Source organism: Anopheles coustani, chromosome 2 (assembly GCF_943734705.1).
Source record: "Anopheles coustani chromosome 2, idAnoCousDA_361_x.2, whole genome shotgun sequence".
Lineage (NCBI taxonomy): Eukaryota > Metazoa > Arthropoda > Insecta > Diptera > Culicidae > Anopheles > Anopheles coustani.
Genome location: NC_071289.1, coordinates 52,592,872 through 52,609,611, shown reverse-complemented (window position 1 = coordinate 52,609,611; position 16,740 = coordinate 52,592,872). Strand labels below are relative to the sequence as shown.

The window sequence follows — 16,740 nt, the reverse complement described above, 5'->3', positions numbered from 1 at the left end:
TAGGCTTTCGGAATATACTGCAGGTCCTAAAAATGTAACTTGGATAAATTTCTCTCTTTCTCTAATCTTCTTTTTTACTGAAGCAAAAACCATCAGAGTCCAAACTGACCTCTGGTGCCCATTAGATACCTTTGATGATAGTTATGTAACCTTTTTAAGACCCTTTCAACGGTCCACCGGGATACTCCTATGGCAACGGTGATAACATTTTGCGTTATTTGTGCTTGAGACTAATCACAAATACACTGCTACTTTATCATAGCGCAAGTGCTAAACTATGTAAAACTTGGTTTTTCGTTCACAATATATATTGGAATTTCAAAGATTTGTATGCTCAGGTACGGTAGTTTTGTGGGCCAAAACGTAGCATTGATTGGATTCATGAAAATAGGTTCTTATCAGTGTACTTTTAACTTAAAAATCAATCATGACTTACACTTTTAAATTTTTGGTTTATTATATAATCCCTCAAAGATTGGCTATGAATCATTTCCAACTGTTCATTAGCTGAATGCTATTTGTTTCGGTAAACGTTATCATTATATAATCAATTTCCAGTGAAACAAAGTATAAGATGATGATTCAGTATACCTGACAGCGAATACATAGTGTAGTGTAAAAGTTCTATAAGAAATACATACTCACCATTGATCCATATCACACCAACATATGACGGTAGACAAGAGCAAGGATTTTTTTTTTTGTGACAATCAAATAAGCAGTGTGCATAGAAAACAAAGCGGGAAAACTACAAGATTCTAAATGAAATTACAGATTTCAATAAGCTTGATACGATTTTGTTAAAATTTTGAAAACGATTGCATATCTTCAATGCGCTTACGAAGGAGTTTTTACTTCTCACCGTTTCCAATGAGTGAAAATGATTTCGAAAACAGATCGTAAGGAGAAATTTACACGAACTCGCTTAAGTGCATTCTATGGAAAACTTAACGGAAGTATTCCAATTTAATAAATTCAATCAGCAGCGAACATTTTTTCGATTTTGAGGATACAGCCTCTTGTTCTGAACAACGTTTTTTACAAATGATTCAATACTAAGATCACGGATAACTAAAGATCATATTTGTTGTATTGAACTCAGATCGAATATTTGTTTGTAGTCTATTTCGATATTATTTCACTACAAGCGTGTTTTAGTTGTCCACTTTTTTCTGCAGATGACGTGTACTATTGCATTAAGTAACGTTTCGACAACGCAAACGTTAAGCGAGGCCGCCACACATTCATTCCTGTAGGTAATTACATGGTGTAATCCATACAGTAAAGTTTTTGCGCATAAGAAATAGTAAAATTAAAGTTAACAACTTTTCTCGGACATTTCAAAGAATACATTCACATAAAATGCAGGTGCGGAACTATTGATTATAATAGAAGCATAACATACCCTGGTATGCGATTCTTAACACTTTGACGTCCGCACAATTCACAGTCGCAACGCTTAACGAACGGCGCGTTTGCACTAGTTCCTCCGTATCTGGCCACCCTGTTTGATCATTGTTTTTCAATCTTTATTAGAATTTACGAACGAACAGCAACGCGCCCTGCGAAATTTGTTTACTTTCCATTTGATATTTGTTTACATCCAGTAGTCTGTGGGGGGTGTCAGGAGACAGCGTTGACTGCACACCAAAATGATGTGATCGGATGCAAACTGAAACGGAGCCATTACATCTATAGATGTACCCGGACGTCAGAGTGTTAAGAATCAAGTAAAAATAATACATAGTTTCCATCAAACATCATTTACGATTCGTTCAACAAAGATATCTATTTATTACATAGCATTTGAACAACTAACAAGTTTTTCAGCGCCTTATCGTATGCAGTTCTTTTGGTTTTTCTTCATCATGAACGCAAACGCGGCATCGTCATGAAGGCCAGCATTGGCGATTCTTTAATAATTGCTGTCAAATTTGAAGGTATTAGTGAAGGACGAATGAATCCGAATCGAACGAAGCCAGAGTATTCATGGAGCGTCTGCGATCCATCCTTAGTCTATGACAACCAGTGGAAGATAGTGGAGGCAAAGCGAGTAACAAAAATATTGAATATTTTGTACCAGCCGTTGACTCATGCAATTATTTTAACTTTTTAATTGTATTTGTCATATTTTGTCTGCGTGTATGGGCTGAACAAAACATAAAGTTAAATTACAAAAAACAAGGACTACAAAATTGAATTCTAATTCCGGCTATAAACAAGAGACATGTGAGAACCAACAACAAGAGATAATTTGACAGGAAACAGAAAGAAGGCACTGAAATTGGAAAGGGAAGGTTGACGCGGCGCATCGAAGCAAGGAAAGGATCGTTCTTTCCGAAGCCAGTACGATGCGAATCAACAAAAAGAGGTTCACAAGACGAAGGGAACGGGAAGGCTCATAGAAATCAACGCGGGTAAGTAACGCTGCAGCATCAATCTCACCCGGGAAAATTCCTGCCATGTACGAGGCATTATACACCTATGTTCTGCAAGTCAGATCCCCCGTACAAACGAGAAAAAGTAAGGCGAGTAAATGTCCTCTGGATCCTCTCAAACCTAGCACATCAACCAACACCCGCAGAGTTCTTAACTACACTGGGATATTCCACAAAAGGACTGTTACAGACGGACGATAGGTCTTGTTCGAGTTAAAAAATCGGTTCTCGAATTGGCATTTCAAAATATAAAATCTATACACAGACTACACAGACAAGCAAAGTGAAAGTAAAGGAAGGAACAAATAACCAACAAAGATGGCCATAAAATGCTTGAATTGGCCAGAAATGGTTTGTTGGCCTAACACAGAACAACCACGAGTAAAGTTAGGATAAACGCAAAGCATAGAAACAGCTATTCGTCGATCTCGTCTTTGCACCAATGCAAACTCGCATGTAAATTACGGTAAAGGCAACGATTGTTATTATCTGTACCAAGTACAATCGTAGACCAAAATACACTTGACTTCCCGGATACAATGCAATCGAGAACGAGTTGTAGAAGCGTGCGTGCAACGACAGCGCTACACGTATGGCGCGACAAACATTAATAATTAAATCAAAACATGGCTCGCTCAAAGCGTGGGAGCAAAAGACAGGGAAAACGAGATCGCTTAAGGCCACAAAGTCGAGACACCACGTATGCGAACGCGAAATGAAATCCAGATAACCGAATTCCAACATTACAACATTGTAGAAAGAACGAACGATCGAACGTAGCAAGAACGCGTTGATAAACGTCGCGCTTGTAAACAATCTTCAGTTGTTTACTCGATCGAGATAATGGTCCAAGCGCATGACCAAATCATGCGAAAGTCAGTGAGTTAGGCCAAAACATAAGCATCTAAGCCTAAACAACAATGTAGTCACAAATGGCACTGTTCGATTTCAAGTTCAACAGAAAAAATGCGAATATGTTAGAACGAACAATCTGGATGCGAACAAATCTGGATTCTGGAGCGAGATCTTCTATCTCGCTCGCGCTCTTTAGTGTATAGAAACCATTTAGGTATATAAGACGGAGAAATTTTGAATAAAATTAGACTTTCATGGAAATCTATCCAAGGCGGTCACCTTGACCGTCTTGGTACGAGGCTCGTGGATGTTCTCATCTTCTCAACCTCGACACTTGTGAGGAAAGGAAGTTTCGCCTTAATAATTGTTTGCCTTTTCAGCAATCCGAAAAACCTTACCCTAAGGACTTAGGAAATTTTAAGAGCGTTTCCTCCGGCGTCGGCATAGTCACGGCACGGACCAAACTCTCGGAAGATCCGCAAGTTGTATCCCATACTCGGTCGCGATTTCTCCGTTGTCGGGGTAGTCACGGCGTGGACCGATCGCACCGAAAGCCAGCTTCCTAACCATGTCCGAAAGACTTAATAATAGTTGTTGGAATCTCCCTCTGTTTTCGGCATAGTCACGTCGCGGAACGAATTCTCGGTTATCTTCAAGTCCAGGTCTTAGCATCACACGTTGTTTTCTCCGGTGTCGGCATAGTCACGGCTCGGACCGAACACGTTGATACTAAAACCGAAGGAGTCAAGTAAAGAGTAAAAGGTGTTCGCGTTGGAAACGACTGACGCACTCGGTCAAACTACCTTCGCGCTTGATCGGACAATTCCACTACGCTACAAGGACAAACGAGGGCACAGTAAAGGGCCCTCAAATGAGACAAATGTCTGATCAGGTCTAGAGTTTTAAAACATTTGCTTAAAACCATTTCGTGGTACAGATTGAAAGAGAGCCTAGAGTTAATAATGACACCGAGGTCACGGATATACTCCACACGTTGAAGTAGGCAACCACACAAAGAATAAGTCTCACAACTAAGAGTTTTGGAACAGGAGAAAGATATGACAGAACATTTTTCAGGGCACAGGGATTAGTTAGAAAAAAAACACATAGAAGATCCGCACAGTTGGTAAGAGTAGCGATAGGGAATGAAAATGTAAGATCATCTGCATAAAGGAGATGTCTATCCCGGTGAAGGATTGGCCAAACATCGTTTATAAACAGAAGGAAAAGGAGAGGACTCAGTACGCACTCGGGCCCTGACATCTGACGAATATGGAAATCGAATTATTTCCGGTTTGATTTCATAAAGCTTCAAAGTACACAAGTTCATTCTGGCGCTACCTATATGTGTCTAGTACGGGATCCTCTTGTGTCGCCGATCAACGCAGTGAAACACGCGCTAAGCAGCTGCCTTGGCTGTTTTCCATCTTCGCAGATGACATGATGCAGTAAATGACGGAAAACGATAAGAAACGAGGTCAAAAAAGACGTAACTGGAGCACACTAACGCAGACCTTTAATGCTAACGCGTGAACGAAAAGATCTTTGCTATACAGCTGATGAGATCTATTGACACATTCACCAACAATGGTGTCAACCACAGCAGTTTTGTGCACGAATAAAGATGAAAAAGTCCGCTTTGATGCATCCTGGTAGAAAGCAGTCGACGTCAAAGACAGCGTAGAATTTTCTACGTTTTGATCATGCGCAAAATTGAAAAAAAAACTCGTTTCCATACCATGCAATCCAGACGAAGGCTCTAGTCATGCGTGTATTATTTTTCATACTTTGAAAAGTGTTCGACTCCCAACGCGAGCGACCAAAAAAACGGAACGAACAAGAGCGCAGACACAGCGGCGATCACGCGGTGGCATAAAAGTGATGTGTACAGCAAAGTCGAGTGCCTATGCTATAGCAACTCTTATAGATGCTTCTTTTTCAGGGTGTGTGCGGGTGAATTACGTTCATGTTGGCTGATTGGGTTGGTGCCACTTCGACAATAGACAAATCTCGTGCAGCTTCGCGTGATAAAAAAGGCTTAGCGGTTGTAGTGCTACCCAAGGAAGGCAGCATACATTTGCTGATCAGTTCGCTACAAGAAGTCACAGAGTTCGGATGTAAGTTGGAATCATTCACATAATTATTCCAATTCTTTAAGGTGAGGGATACACATGATCCTCACAGTTGTTGTTTATCCATTTCTTTGACACAATCTATTATTCGTTTGACCCAGTGTTACCCCACAATAGTGAGTTCACAGCTCCCTTGAAGCCTGTTTGATAATTTCCGTTACTACCAGTCTCCCGAGGAAAATTATAGTAATCGAATACGACTACAGAAGCTCAGAATACGGGACAATTTCGGCCTGATAACAACACGATGTCGCTTTGTGATTTATCCAAAAGCATTGAAGTACATGCCAGCATCGTAGGCGTTCTTTTGACACTAGCATGTATTGGTTCGTTAGGCGGATCTTATCATAATGAGCATGGTAAGTGCCACAAAAAAGCGATTTAGAGAGCAAAAACGAAGTTTCTGTTCGTTCGACTTTTAACGGAGGGTGTTTTTCCAAAACCAAATATATAGAAACGTCGACTGGTGTTGCCACATTTCTTGTTGCCTTGGCATGGGTGATTCTCTACTGGTATGGCTTCCTCAAGGTAGTTCCTGCAACTATAGTTTAACCGTTTCGTTTGGAAAATTTTCACAAATTTTTAATCGATCAAATGCTCTTCCACCAACAGCGAAATCCGCTCTGCATTCTTATATCTATGGTGTTCCTAGCTTTCGCTGTGATAGGCACAATAGCTGTGTTCGTTGTTGGCGTTGTGGTCGTAATCACAATACACTGGTCTGGAGTGTTTTTTATTTTGTTCGCGCTCATCTGCAATGGTAAGTGAAGATATATTGCAGCTATTGCATAAATAGCAGCAATTGAACGAGATAATTCTTTCTTCTCTTTCCATTCGTCTGCATCTTCCTTCTCAAAAAGCTTTTGAAGTTTACTACTGGCATGTCATGAGTCAGTTGCGCGAATCATTTTTAAATGATTCGATGCCGAATGCCGGAACAGTAAAGAACCTGCCAGTTTAACATAGAATACAATGATTCGAGACTCATCAGCAGAACCGTAACGTCTTGTGTTCTGAAGCCTGCTCAGTTGACGTTACTCAGTTTGACGACATGCCAAACGATTTTGATGCATATTTTGGCGTAAAACATAGCTGGAAATAAAGAGCATCGATGAAGAAAAACTATCAAAGGGTTGTAAATCATTGTACACACAGGAGGAGCTGAACGTTGTGCTAGGCTTGTGAAAGAATTTTATTAAAAGCGACGAAAACACCATTTATGGAATGCGAAAGTATTTGAGGCAAAAGCTGATGTTTACGTTATATATACAGTACCAGGCATTCAAAGTCGGACACTTGAAAATAGAACAATCTTTTTATTTTGAGTTAAGTTATCTTCTTCTTCGAAGCATCTAGCGACATGAAACTGCACAAGGGACTTCTCCAACCTTTGTTCTTTGCGAATATGCAAAAAAAAGAAACAAAAAAAACTCCAAATGCGGAAATAATGGGACACGAATGAAAAAAGTCTTGTTTTCGAGCCAGGCACTAAAAGTCGGACGCCTCGTTTTATCATGAATTCCTCGGTGATACGGAAAAAGTAGTGCGCTAGGTGGACACGCATTTGTTTCAGTTTTCTTCGCTTCTTCTTAATCCGTCAATTATTAAATGTCAAAACGAGGGGCTTTACTAGTGCTGTCAAGAGTTTTCTACCACCCGCTAGGCAATTTCGAGCAAATCGTCCTAAAAAACGTCCTACGTGACACAAACATCGAGCAGTTTTGTATGGTGAGTAGGACAAGTAGGACGATTGCTCGAAAAACGTCCTCCTTTAGTTTCATCCCCATACAAAAAAGGAGGACGTTTGTTCGCGCGTAGGACGCATTGCGAACGATATTTCGAGCTGCCTAGCGGGCAGTTTCTTACAAGTTTCTCGTCTGTTGCGGGAACCGAGTTTGTTAGGGGAGAATTCACTATGTGGAAATTTTCAGTAACCTTCTAGACTACAAAATGTCAAATAATCAAAGATATCATTCAAATACACTCTACCCAATGGGAATTATTGTGAACCCACAGAAAAAGAAACTTAATTCAAAAGAGTTCACAACGTCTACTCGCACATGTCGATTGTTCTGGTTTGCTTATAGCATAAGTGAATCTATCCGATAGTTCGGTTGATCGTTGAATCTATCCGATAGTTAAGGAGTTAAGGACTTACGGTGAATCGATAATTAGCAGGAAAGTAATACGGAGCTTTCATCGTGGCCTACCTGGACCCTTGACAAACACAAAATCATCGCAGACCGAGTATGGAACAACTTCCTAATCAATACTGGGTCTCTGACGTCGCGCGTTAACAGTCTGAGCAGGTCTGAACTATTCTTCAAGGGCTTCGGCCTTTAGGCAATGGCAGACTTGGGTGGGAAACGAGAGAATCAATTTATTACCAGAAGGTATAAATATGGGGGTCCACGTCAGCCGAGCGGTAGCGCCTGCTAGAAAATCGGCCCATGAGCGCCGGGGCTCACCACCTCGACGGCGTGGGTTCGAATCCCAACCGAGACCGGACCCTCCCCTGTACGAGAGGACTGACTATTCACGTACAACAGGGAAACAAGAAGAAGATAAATATAAACTTCTTCTGCTTGGCGTAACGACCTTGTTGGTCATGTCTGCCCGTTATACCCTTATTAGACGAGGAATATTTCTGTCCGTCGATTGTGGAAGATAGTGTTAGATGGCCATTGACAGCAATATTGCTGTCAGAAAATCGGAACCGGACGCGACCGGTTCCGATTTTCTTTCGACTAGTATTTTTATGTCAAAGTGGCGATTTGTTTACTTTTTGCTTTGTTGTTTGCAACAGATTTTGTTCGTTACTCTAGGTTGAACAATACGTTAAATTCAAACATGAAAATGAACAATTAACTGCAAAACACATTTTGTGGAACTTTGCGTTATTCCACGAGCGGACAGCATTTTCATGTCAAAAGCCAATTTTGACAGAAAAATACTGGGCAAAGATGACAGAAAAAGCCCTCGTCTAATAAGGGTATTAAGGGCTTACGAGACGTTTATCCTATGTGTATGTACCAGGTTGATGAATAGTAGTGCCGAAATAAAAAAAAACCCGTGCCGTTTTAAACATCGTGTGAGTACACTTATACAGGAAGAAAAAAGAATAGAGATAGTGCGTTGTGTGTGTGCTGTGCGCTTTTATAGCCGTTCGCCTTAGTTGTCGACCTTTTTCTGCATATGACGTATACTATTGTTTTAAGGAACGTTTCGACAACGACCATTTGGTTGGTAAATGGTTTGAGATCCGGTCCAACATGAGGCTCCAAATATCGATCTTTGATAGTGGCCATTCTCCCTCCAAACAACTCCTACCCTACCTCCTAGTGGTGCCAACCGAATGCGAGTAACCTTTGTGAAGATCAGGTAACCAACCCTGGCGGGAACTTGGGTCGTATGCTGACAGGGAAAGGGGGGCGTCTACAGGGTATACTCTGTGGGCGCTTTGTGAGCGTCTGTTCATCAGTGGTGCGGCTCACCAATCTCCACGAGCGTCTGTTCTCCAATAGGAGCAGCTCGGAACAGCGTCTGATCTCCAGTGGAGCGGCTGAAGCTGAAATGCGGAACTTCGTCAGCTATACCTAAGGTGGCAATCCCATCAGAGGTGTAGGTTGCGTATCCCTAGTAAGAAGGCCAGCCGAATTAACACATTCTACGAATGAACAAATAATGCAAAATACGTATCGGAATAACGGATCCAGACCCAGGCTACGAATAAAGGACAATGATTGGAAGCTTGGGACGTGGAACTGCAGATCTCTCAACTTCGACGGAGCTGATCGTCTTCTATATGACGCCATAAACCCTCTCGGTTTTTCTATTGTTGCGCTGCAGGAACTTTGCTGCAGAGGAAGTAGAGTATGGAAGCAACGACAGTGTGCGGCCACCATTTACCAAAGCGGTGGCAGTACCAACGAGCTCGGTACTGGCTCTATAGTGATGGGTAAGATGCAGGAGCGCATTATTGGATGGAGACCCATTAATAAGCGTATGAGTGTGCTGCGAGTCAAAGGGAGATTCCGCAACTACACTGCCCTCATGAAGGAAGGCCCGATGATGAGAAGGATGCCTTTTATGCGCTAATGGAGCAGGCGTACGACAGCTGCTCGAGGCGTGACATCAAGCTCGTCATTGGGGATATGAACGCGCAAGTTGGCAGGGAAGAGTGTTTTAAAGCAACCATCGGGAGTCACGGCCTGCATGCTTGCTCTAATAACAATGGTCATCGCTGCATTAACGCAAGGTGCTACGTTCGATCTTCGGAGAAGCGCGGGACGCGGACGGCGCTTGGAGAAGACGGTGGAATGATGAGCTGTACGAGCTGCTAGGTGATCCCCCGATTGGTGTCCTGGTGAAAATCGGGAGACTGATGGCTGGGACATATAGCGAGGAGGCCTGTTAGCTATCCAGCCAGAGAGGGCATCGAAAAGGACCCAACAGGCACGCGGAGGAGAGGGGCGCAGCGAGTACGATGGCTTGACCAGGTCGAGGCAGACTTGCGGAGGATCGGTGTTTCGAGTTGGAGATCTGCAGCACAGAAAGAGTCGACCAACGGCTCTAGTCCGTTATAACGTTTCGACAACGCAGACGTTAAGTGAGGCCGCCAGACATTCATTTCTGTAGGCAATCACAATGTATAATCCATACAGTAATGTGTATGCGCATTAGAAATAGTAAAATTAAAGTTTCGCAACTTTTTTGCCAGTTCATTAAATACATTCACATACCATACAATTCAGGTGCGGAAGTTTTGATTATAATAGATGCAAAACATATCATGGTATGCGGTCCTTAAGATGGTCATGGTTTTCATAATGCATCATTTACGATTCGTTCAACAAGGATACTTACAGCATTTTCGGCTTTTTATTCCAAAGTCCCATCAAAACACTAACAAGTAGCGACCGCGAGATGAAACATGTTAGATATTGAATGTGGCTTTGTAGAACGGTAATGTTGCCATGCCATCGATGATGCGTTGTTGCCATTATAGAGCGCAACTTGTCAGATGAAACCTGCTACTTCCCCGGTGGCAAAATCATCATGCTCTCTCGTTCTGTCGGCATCAATTGTCAATTGGACAGAACGAGAAAGCATGATGATTTTGCCAGCGGGGTTGTTAGTGTTTTGATGGGACTTTGGAATAAAAAGCCGGAAAATGCTGTATTTCTTTCATTTCAAGAGTTTCATTCATTTGCCTTTTCAAGAGTTGCTAGTTTTGTAGCGCTGTATCCTTTGCCTTTTTTTCTTAATTTTTTTCTTCATCATGCACACAAACACGGTGGAACAAGAGACTTGTTGACAGGAAACAGAAAGAAGGCACTGAAATTGGAAAGCGAAGAGTTGAAGCCGAAATGATCGGACAGATAGTTGAGCAAGGAGAGGAACGTTCTTTCTGAAGCCAGTACGATGCGAATCAACAAAAAGAGGTTCATGAGACGAAGGGAACGGGAAGGCACATAGAAGTCAACGCGGGTAAGCAACGCTGCAGCATCAATCTCGCCTAGGATAACTCCTGCCATGAACTTCAATCTCATATTAGTATATTTCGAGTCGGAATCGCAATATGCATTGACAATGTACGACCAATGTATATTCTTTGTTGCATCTGATGCCGAATAAAAATGCAATACGATTTTCTTAATGCACACGTATAGATGAACGAGCAATGTACGGCTAATGTACATATATCGTTAGTCGTATATGATGCCGATTTAGAAAAATGTAAATATATACATTTTGAACAATGTACATTTAGCGCCTCCATTTTTGTACATATAGGCATTATTTTAGCATCATTTACGATTCAATCATATTATATCATAGGAGTACGATTATTTCACCAGCTGGTATTACCACGAGACCGCGGTGGTCTAAACCTCCACATCCCCACCATCCTACCTACACAAGCACTCCTTACAAACCGGTACCTTGCGGAACAGGGTTGCTTGGTGATCGGGTCCTGCAGACGCGACTGCAACAAGTTGCTCCAGGGTACCAGTTTCGTTTCGTTGACTTGCACTGGCCCGCTCTAAACAGAATAAGAGCGGGCACGCGCAGTGCAATACTCTCCGTCTTTGCAAACTACATCATCCACATTATTGGAAACAATGATGTTGCGATTGATGTAGATGTCCTTACATGTTCCCTGTAAAAGCGTTCTGTGTGTAAAATACGTGTGTAAATAAATGTGTAATAGTACGTAAGCAAAAACTGTTGTACTAGCGTAAATAAATACCATTTAATAAAAAAAAATTATTTCAAGTTGTATTTGAAATACAAAGTGTGTTGTGTGGGGCCTATGTTAAGCAAGGCAGAAGAATAAGTCCCACAACAAGGAATTTGGGAACAGGAGAAAGATATGACAGAACATTTTTCAAGGCACAGGGATTAATTAGAAAATAAAAATAAAAAACCACATAGAAGATCCGCACGGTTGGTAAGGGTAGCGATAGGGAATGAAAATTTAAGATCATCTGCATAAAGGAGATGGCTATCTCGGTGAAGGATTGGCCAAACATCGTTTATAAACAGAAGGAAAAGGAGAGGACTCAGTAAGCGCTCTGGGATACCCCAGAGGTACAAGCAATATTTCCAGAGCGGCAGACATCGAGTTTAACTCTACTGGACCGATCAGCCAATAAGGCTATAACCATGTAAGCAAGAAGGAAAAGAACCGAAGTTTGTCAAGCTTAACTAACAGCAGTGAATAGCAAACATGGTCAAAAGCTGAACAAAGTCCGAATGCATCAACCTTACAACGGCGATCAAAGCTCTTGCATAGTACGGAAACAAAATGTACCAGGTTTGTCATTTTGGATCTTCCAGGCAAGAAACTATGCTGGTGAATGCTGACAGAAGAGCGAGTGTAAAACAATACGCAGGGATGGACAACGAATACGAATTCTGTTGCGCATTTGCAACGGTCCTTTTAAAAAGGTGCCAAGGATGACAGAAAGAGGGCGCTGCAGAATCGCCGCCATATAGTCGATGCAGCCGCGCGCTAGCCGTGTTAGTGCAAGCGGACTATGATCACAGCTGAGCGGATACAGGGTTTTGATCCAGATAATGGAATGTTTCATTTGAACACCCCTGTATGTCCAGGAAGCGATGGGGAGGGAGTAGATGAGGATTGTGGCTATTCCAAGTCGCCGGGAACCAGCTGTGTGCTCGTCGTTATCACCATGCTTCCTCTTCTTCGGTGCTCCCAGGCTTTGTGGGGCATTCGGTGGTTTAACCATGAACGCACAACCGGAACGCAGAGTGCATCAGCAGAAGCGGCAGAGGATGTATCATGAACGGCGAAGACCGCATCAGGAGCGGCGGATGCGGCAGCAAGAACGGCGGAGGCGGTAGCAGGAGCGGCAGCGGCAGCAAAGTCAGGAGAATCATTTACAACAATCTAGTTCGAAGCGTTCGCCGGAATCGAGTGAGTGATAGTGATGGTGGCCTCAGCAAATGGTACCACAATCGGTTGTTAACAGTGCGGGATTCAATGTGAAATTCTCCAAGAGCGAGGTAGGACGGCCAGAATGATGTTGATAGTGCAGCAATACACTTTTCAGCTGGAATATCGACCATGAGGGAAAAAAGTGAACCGAGCTTAAGCCCGCGTCGCGTTTTACCAGCTTGCGCACAAATATCTCGACCTTCCTCAACGTTAGTCGTGAGCCAATCATAGCAGCAATGTTGTCTTCAGTAACGGAGGACGCCAAGAGAGACATGAACAGCCAAGTGCGGTTTGGTGCAATGAGTGGAGGGACGGTTCCACGGATCGCGTTGGTTCCTTTGCATGGTGATGGAAATGCCCTAGATGGCACGCATGTGTATTGAGGTGAGAGGTGAGAGAGAGAGAGAGAGAGAGAGAGAGAGAGAGAGAGAGAGAGAGAGAGAGAGAGAGAGCACAGGTGATTGGGACAGCCTGGGTCGCGTTGTTGCAATATTTAAAATATGGCATTGCAAATTAATACGAGAAAAGCGACAGGCAAATGAAGAAATCAAAGCACCGCTGAGAGTCAGAAACATTTTTGGATAGTATCGCGAAGCACAAAGCTGCTGAAAATCGTGGTAGAACGTAGTGAAACACGCGATAAGCAGCTGCCTTGGCTGTTTTCCATCTTCGCAGATGGCGGGGCGCAGTAAGTGGAAAGAGCACACTAACGCAGACCTTCAATGCTAAATGGCTGATCAGGTCTATGCACACATTCACCAACAATTGTGTTGGTGCTTCTGTGCATCCTGGCAGCGAACAGTCGACGTCAAAGACATGTTCCAATTTCAGCACTGAAACAATACTGCACTCTATACAAAATTGTTTTAGCATATATTGCCTAAATTAATAGTGCATGCAAAAGAAGGACAACCAGCGCTAGCGATTTATCCAACGACTTTGGTGATTATACAGCAATCCAGACGCGGGCTCTAGTCACATGAGAATTATTTTTTATACTTTCAGAATTCAACGACAATGGATCGACACTGTTCGACTCCAAACTCAAGCGCCTAAAGACCAAAAATGGAATCAACAGGATCGCGCAGACATAGCTGCGACCATGGAGTGGCATAAAAGCGGTCGAGTAGATAGAGGGCCTCACAGGAAAGCGGGGTTAATGTGTTCCTGGAATTGTTCCATTCTCGATTAATTTTGGTGAGCACCGTATATGTCCCAACCAGGAATTTTCTTAAGATAAATGAACTGAGCGTATATGAAACTCCAACGATCACGACGCGCCACGCTTCGTCTGTTCAGATGTATTGGCCGTGTCCATCGGTATAGTATCGACAAATGATCCACCAGCATCCGATGCGCGAAACGTTTGTTTGTGTGCCAATATTCATCGCACCGATTGCAAGCTCCGTATCCCCGTGTGGGGAATTCACTTTGCACGAAAGCAATCAAGGCACGATCATCGCAATCTATTTTTAGATACTTCATCTAGAGAGATGTTCATCAAGCATCGCTCCAGAGGACTCTCCTAATTTATATTTCTGTTTTAGCGCCCCGCTCTTATCAATAGCCGATGGCCCTATCTGATGGCAGGATAGGATAATTGATCCATCAGGCTGGGGATCAACGCGGGTTCGATACTACCCGAGAGCCATCTTTTTATTTTTTCGATAGCTGAAGCTATCTGACGAGAATTGTCGTCCTCTCGTTGGTTGTCTCGCGATTTTATTCGTTGGCGAGGTATCTCACGATGTTTCCTACGAGAATCGTATAAATTCCTGGTTGGGGTATAGCAAAAGTGAGTGCAACTGCTATAACAACTCTTATATGCTTCTTTTTAAGGGTGTGAGCGGGTGAATTACATTCATTTTGGTTGATTAGGTTGGTGCCACTTCGACGTATGTATAGACAAATCTCGTGCAGCTTCTGCGTGATGACAACGCATAGCGGTTGAAGTGCCACTTATAGGCCTTCCTTATAAGGCAGGCAGCATGCAATTGGTGATCAGTTCACTACAAGAAGTCACAGAGTTCGGATGTGAATTGGAAACATTCACATAATTATTTCCTTATTAATTAATTCCTTAAGGTGAGTAATTAATTCCTTAAGGTCATTATCCTCACAGTTGTTGTATATCCATTTCTTTGACACAATCTATTATTCGTTTGACCCAGTTTTACCCCACAATAGTGACTTCACAGCTGCCGTCAAGCCTGTTTGACAATTTCCGTTACTACCAGTCTCCTGCGGAAAATTATAGTAATCGAATACGACTACAGAAGCTCGGAGCACGAGACAACTTCGGTCTTAAAACAACGCGATGTCGCTTTGTGATTTCTCCAACAACCTTGAAGTACATGCTTACATCGTAGGCATTCTTTTGACACTAGGCTGTATCGGTTCGCTAGGCGGATCTTATCATAATGAGTATGGTAAGTGACACAAACAGCGTTTTATAGAGCAAAAACGAAGTTTTTGTTCGTTCGACTTTTAACGAAGGATTTTTTTTTCCAAAAACAAATGCATAGAAACGTTGACTAGTGTTGCCACCTTTCTTGTTGTCTTGGCATGGGTGATTCTCTACTGGTATGGCTTCCTCAAGGTAGTTTTTGCAACTATAGTTTAACTGTTTTGTTTCTCAATTTTTCAATTGATCAAATACTTTTCCACCAACAGAGAAATCGACTCTGCATTCTTATATCTATGGTATTCGTAGCGTTCGGTATCGTAGGCGTGACAGTCATATTTATTTTTGCCTTTGTGGCCGTTATCGTAATTGGCTGGCCTGGACTGTTTTTGCTTGTGCTCGCAGTCATCTGCATGGGTAAGTGAAGACATATTGCAGCTATTGCATAACTAGCACCAGTTGAACGAGATAATACTTTTTTCTGTTTCTATTCGTCTGGATCTTCCTTCTCAAAAAGCTTTACAGGTGTACCAGTGGGAAGTCATGGCTCAGCTGCGCGAATCATTTTTGAATGATTCGATGCGGTATGTCGGAACAGTAAAGAACCTGCCAGTTTAATGTAAAAACAATGATTCGTGACTCAACAGCAAAAGCGTATCGTTTTGTGTTCTGAAGACTCCCCAGTTGACGATATACTCGTCAGACGACAAGTATATTTTGGCGTAGCACAGGACAGGACAAGTATATTTCAGCGTCTTGAGGTATATTTTAGCGTAAAACATAGCTGGAAATAAAAAGCATCGATAAAGAAAAGCTATCAAAGGTGAATAATTATTGTACAACAGGAGGCGCTTATCTGATTGAAAGCAACGGAAACGCCATCTATGGCATGCGAAAGTAGACATTTTTAGATCCGTTTGGGATAGGGAATGTCGCCTTGAGATTTCTTAACCTTCTAGACTGTAAAATGTCAAATAATCAAACAAAATCATACAAATGCACTCTACCCATAGGGAATAATTGTGAAGCCAAGGAAAATAAAACGGATTTCAAAAGATTTCACAACGTTTACACCCACATGTCGATTGTTATGGTTTGCTTGTAGCATGGCTGAATCTATTCGATAGTTCGGATCGGTGAATCTATCCGATAGTTAAGGAGGCCTACGATACACAATCTCTGCTTACTTACTACACTTACGGAGAATCTATGGTTGATGGCAAATCTAGCCATCGTGATCGTGATCTAGCTCTCTTGACAAACCAGAGCCACCGCAGACAGCATATACGAACAGAACAACTTCCTAATCAATACTGGATCTCTGAGTTCGTGCGTCTGAGCAGGTCTGAATTATTCGTCAAGAGGCACTTCTGTAACGTGGCCTCAAAACGTCCAGAAATCCCTAGTTATCAACTTACGATCAGGGAGGGAGGAGCGTCTTATGAC

At 42.5% G+C, this 16,740-nt stretch overlaps 2 protein-coding genes across 4 annotated transcripts; both read left to right on the top strand.

The window, feature by feature from the left end:
- The first annotated feature begins 5,363 nt into the window (after positions 1-5,363).
- On the top strand, positions 5,364-6,532 carry LOC131264338 (uncharacterized). 3 transcript variants are annotated; one of them, XM_058266640.1, is made up of 6 exons: positions 5,364-5,410; positions 5,527-5,541; positions 5,613-5,784; positions 5,880-5,953; positions 6,038-6,185; positions 6,286-6,532. In XM_058266640.1, the coding sequence occupies exons 3-6, from the start codon at positions 5,673-5,675 to the stop codon at positions 6,384-6,386; spliced, it is 435 nt and encodes a 144-aa protein (XP_058122623.1). In that variant the 5' UTR covers positions 5,364-5,410; positions 5,527-5,541; positions 5,613-5,672; the 3' UTR covers positions 6,387-6,532. The 3 variants fall into 3 exon arrangements, with proteins under 3 accessions (XP_058122623.1, XP_058122625.1, XP_058122624.1); XM_058266641.1 differs by having other exon boundaries at positions 5,397-5,451; XM_058266642.1 differs by having other exon boundaries at positions 5,395-5,451; positions 5,527-5,784.
- Positions 6,533-15,108: 8,576 nt separating this feature from the next.
- LOC131264339 (uncharacterized) lies at positions 15,109-16,290 on the top strand. Its single transcript, XM_058266643.1, has 4 exons — positions 15,109-15,319; positions 15,416-15,489; positions 15,564-15,711; positions 15,812-16,290. Exons 1-4 carry the CDS (start codon positions 15,208-15,210, stop codon positions 15,910-15,912), a joined length of 435 nt encoding a protein of 144 aa, XP_058122626.1. The 5' UTR covers positions 15,109-15,207; the 3' UTR covers positions 15,913-16,290.
- The last annotated feature ends 450 nt before the right edge of the window (positions 16,291-16,740 follow it).